Source organism: Neolamprologus brichardi, chromosome 22 (genome assembly GCF_056152115.1).
Source record: "Neolamprologus brichardi isolate AB-2024 chromosome 22, ASM5615211v1, whole genome shotgun sequence".
NCBI classification, from domain to species: Eukaryota; Metazoa; Chordata; class Actinopteri; order Cichliformes; family Cichlidae; genus Neolamprologus; species Neolamprologus brichardi.
Genome location: NC_142124.1, coordinates 10001366 through 10005224, shown reverse-complemented (window position 1 = coordinate 10005224; position 3859 = coordinate 10001366). Strand labels below are relative to the sequence as shown.

At 41.5% G+C, this 3859-nt stretch overlaps 1 protein-coding gene across 1 annotated transcript; it reads right to left on the bottom strand.

The window, feature by feature from the left end:
* Positions 1–2378, bottom strand: LOC148096697 (uncharacterized). The gene has a single exon (XM_087835420.1). It carries the CDS (start codon positions 2345–2347, stop codon positions 458–460), a length of 1890 nt encoding a protein of 629 aa, XP_087691546.1. The 5' UTR covers positions 2348–2378; the 3' UTR covers positions 1–457.
* Positions 2379–3859: the final 1481 nt, after the last annotated feature.

Here is a 3859-nt window from a genome sequence, read left to right as displayed (position 1 = left end):
TTATTTTTTAATTTTATTATTTTTTATTCTTTTATTTTGTTTAGTTTTGTGGTTTGGTGCTGTTTCTGAACTCAAAATGTCCTGTTGTAATTGGACATTTTGAGCTAAGAAAGAGCACCAAACCCAACAACACTTCCCTCATGGTGCTTTATATTGTAAGGTCAAGACCCTACAATAACGCACAAAAACTCCAACCCCCTAGAGCAAGCACTTTGGCGCCAGTGGGAAGGAAAAACTCACTTTGAAAAGAGAGAAACCTCCGGCAGACCCAGGCTCTGGGATGGGGTGGCCATCTGCCTTGGCCAGTTGGTGATGAGGGAAGGAAGTTGGGAGAAGAAGAGTGGTTCGTTTTAACCACTTTGGTTTTAAAATTAAATTTAGATGCCCAATTTAAAGGAATATTTTAAGCCACTTTAAGAGTTTTGTCACATAGTCGCATGCACGTGTCAGTTCAATTTTAGCGTGCACACGAGAAAGCCCTAAAGATGATGTTTTGGCTCCTCAGTTTGGCGTGTTTTTTGAAGGTTTTGACGATTGCTTCGTCAACCACTGGGTTGCTTGACTTCAATAAGAGTGCTGGAGAATCCCACCTGTCATGGAGTTCGTTGTACACTGTCAGGGCGAGTTGTTCAACGTTCTCCAAGGACATTTTGTAGTTTTTGGACAGAATTTTCTTCCAGATCTTATGGGAAAGCTTCTGTATAATAAAATCTGATGTTCCTGGACGCCATGTTGTCGTCACATTTTCTTGGCTCATAGCATGCATTACCAGATCTTTAGTGACGTTTTTCACCACTTCCTTGTACTCTTCTCTGTGTTTAGAGACACTGAGGACTCTTATTGGTAATGATAACAGGTGTTTGGTGAAGGCTGGGACAGTAATATTATCAAGCTGTTCCCTCAGATTAAAAATCAAATATTTTTCCTTGCAGTTGTGTGTTTTGCAAAGATCCTTGAGAATGGCCTTGTCTAGATTTTTCAGCCGTTTCGGGGACAGATCCAAATGTTTCAGCTCAATTTCAGGCCAGATTTTCTCAATCAGACGATCGCTGATGCAGTCGGGAGTGAGGCGCTCTGTGAAGAGCTTGTATTTAGAGGAGACTTTTTCTATGGCCTGAGAAACCACCAACTGGATCAGTCTGTTGACGCGCAACTTATCCTCCATTTTCAGCGTTTTCTCCAGTGTTGATGTTTCAGCCTTTGTCTCCAGTATTTGGTTGATCTCATCTGCGCTCTGAAACACCTGGAGGGTTTCTGATGAGGACGACTCTGGGGTTGCCGTCTCTACTGTCTCAGTCTTTGCCTCTGCTAATTCTTTTGTCTGCTCGTCCATTTTTTTCTGCATTTCGTTTGTGTCCTTGACCCCTTTCTGCTCTTCCAGGACTTTATTTTCTTCCTCCAGGACTTTCTTCTCCTGCTCCAGATTCTCTCTGTGTTTTCTCTCATTCCACAGAGTTTCTGCCAGAGAGGCCTGGTGTTTCTGAACCTGTGCGAGCTCAGCAGACAGACTTTCCTTCTCCTGTTTCAGGATCAGGATTTCGCTGTCCCTCTGCCCAAGCTGCTCTTTCACACAGTTCATTTCAAGGTCAAAGGTGATGGTCTTCTCCTGATCTGAACAAGTCTGTTCCTCCTTTTCTTCTCCAGCTTGGATCTCATAATTTTCCAGCTTGGTACGCATCATTGATATTTGGGCCATCAGCTGTTTGATTTGCTGTCTGGCTGTCTTTGAATCCTCTTTTAAAAGTTTATTTTCGGACAGAGCTTTTAGGAAGGCTTTCCTAACCCGAACAAGGTCGTCCAGTGTACTCTTTGGCAGCGTGCACACAACTAAGGGTTTCTCGTGTGTCTGAAGCTGTGCAGGTTCTGGAGACAGACTGTCCTTCTCCTGTTTCAGGGTCAGGATTTCGCTGTCCCTCTGCTGAAGCTGCTGTTTCAGACGGTTCATGTCAAGGTCAAAGTTGTTGGTCTGACCTGAACAAGTCTGATCCCCTTTTTCTTTGGTGGCGCTGCTCATTTCCACTTTGCGTGACACTGATTCATCAGTGAGTTCTCCAGCTTGGATCTCATACTGGTCCAGCTTGGCACGTATCAGTGAAATTTGGGCCATCAGCTGTTTGATTTGCTGTCTGGCTGTCTTTGTATCCTCTTTTAAAAGTTGATTTTCAGAGAGAGTGTTTTGGAAGGCTTTCCTCACCTGATTAAGTTTGTCCAGTGTACTTTTTGGCAAAGTGCACACAAATTGTGGTTTTGCTTCTTGGTTGCTCATTTTTGACATTTGAAACAACGCTACGGTGTTACAATGAAACAGATATTCAGATATGACTGAGGTGTCAGAACAAAAGTTCATCCAGTGAATCGCTCGTGACTGTAAGTAAGAAACGTGCTTGTCCAGTGTGGGTCTCACCTGCTATTTATAGAGTTGGGTTGACGGTGATGTCACAGCCTGATTCTCTTGCCTTTCATCTTTGAAACAGGCCCCGCCCACAACAACGGTCCCTATTGGCTGATTGAAAATAGGTAACGCCCACAAAGAACAGGCTGTAAGAGTTTCTGACGTCATGGCTCGATTCTCTTGCCGTTCATGTTTGAAACGGGACTTAATTTGCTTAAGCTTTTTGGTCACTTCACTGAAAAAATTAAAAACAGTCTAATAAATTTTACTTAGGTACTGAAAACTTACTGTTCCCTTTTGAGAGTATCTTTAGGTGTTTATACCTTAGCACGTTACAAGTTTCTAGTTAATTTAATAACAGACATCCAGTTCACTTTATTTGTTCCCTTCTTCCCTTATGTCAGACTTACATTTCAGTTCCTTAAAAATATAATCCCTTAATGTACGAGGTATTCGTGACAGTACCAAAAGAAAGTCCATTTTCATTTTCTGTAGATGGAAAAATGCTGATTATTGACTAATAATGACTGATATTTGAATCATCTGTGCTGTGTGGTGCTGGACGATGAGCAAACATCCTCCTGATTTTGTGATACAGCCCATGTACGCTTTAATCACAGCTGCCTGTGTTATTGCAGTTTACGTCCTCGGTCTAATACTTAAAGTTATTTATTATAAAGTCTTCCATCCAAATCCTGACAAAGATGAGCTGAAAGGGGCCAGCACAGAGCTGCAACCTAAAGATGAGATGGGATTTTGCATGTTTGCAGTTGCAGAAAACACAGCAGACCACTGTCCGTCTGCCCCATCAGCACACTGCAATAAAAGAATGAGGAAGCTGGCCGAGAACTTCTACTCCTGACATCCACAGGACGACTGGAAAGAGACTGAGTCATGTAGAATGTTTTATAGAGATCACGTGGCTCTGTTTTGTAGCACTCTGACCTTTTGTCTGATTAGCCACAGATATAATATCTGAAGGTATTACTCATCTTAATGTGGAGATGAATTTGAATATGCACTTTCTCCTGTGCATTAAATCATTTCACTGTTTGGCATTTCACTATTCAAAATTAAAATAATTAATTGTCTGTAAATAATATTGTTATGAAGGCTAGATGCATTTCCAGGAGTGGGGAACTTTTTCTTTTTTCTTTGCCAAGGTCTTTAATCTTGAAAACTGCATGACACACTGGCAGGCAGAAAAGACCATTCGGTGAAAATATCAATTCTGGGGATCTGGAACACGGAGAGTAGAATATCTAAACAAATGTAACCAGCTAACCTCAAACACCGGTTATACTTTATGTATCTCCTGTGTTTTTCACACATACAGAAAGACATTACTGTGACATCCACTTCAAATTGAACTACAGGGTGATGCTACGATACATGATATTGAGACACACAATTCTAATCTGATATGATATTCTTAGCAGATTTATAGCAAATAGAACAAAGCACAAA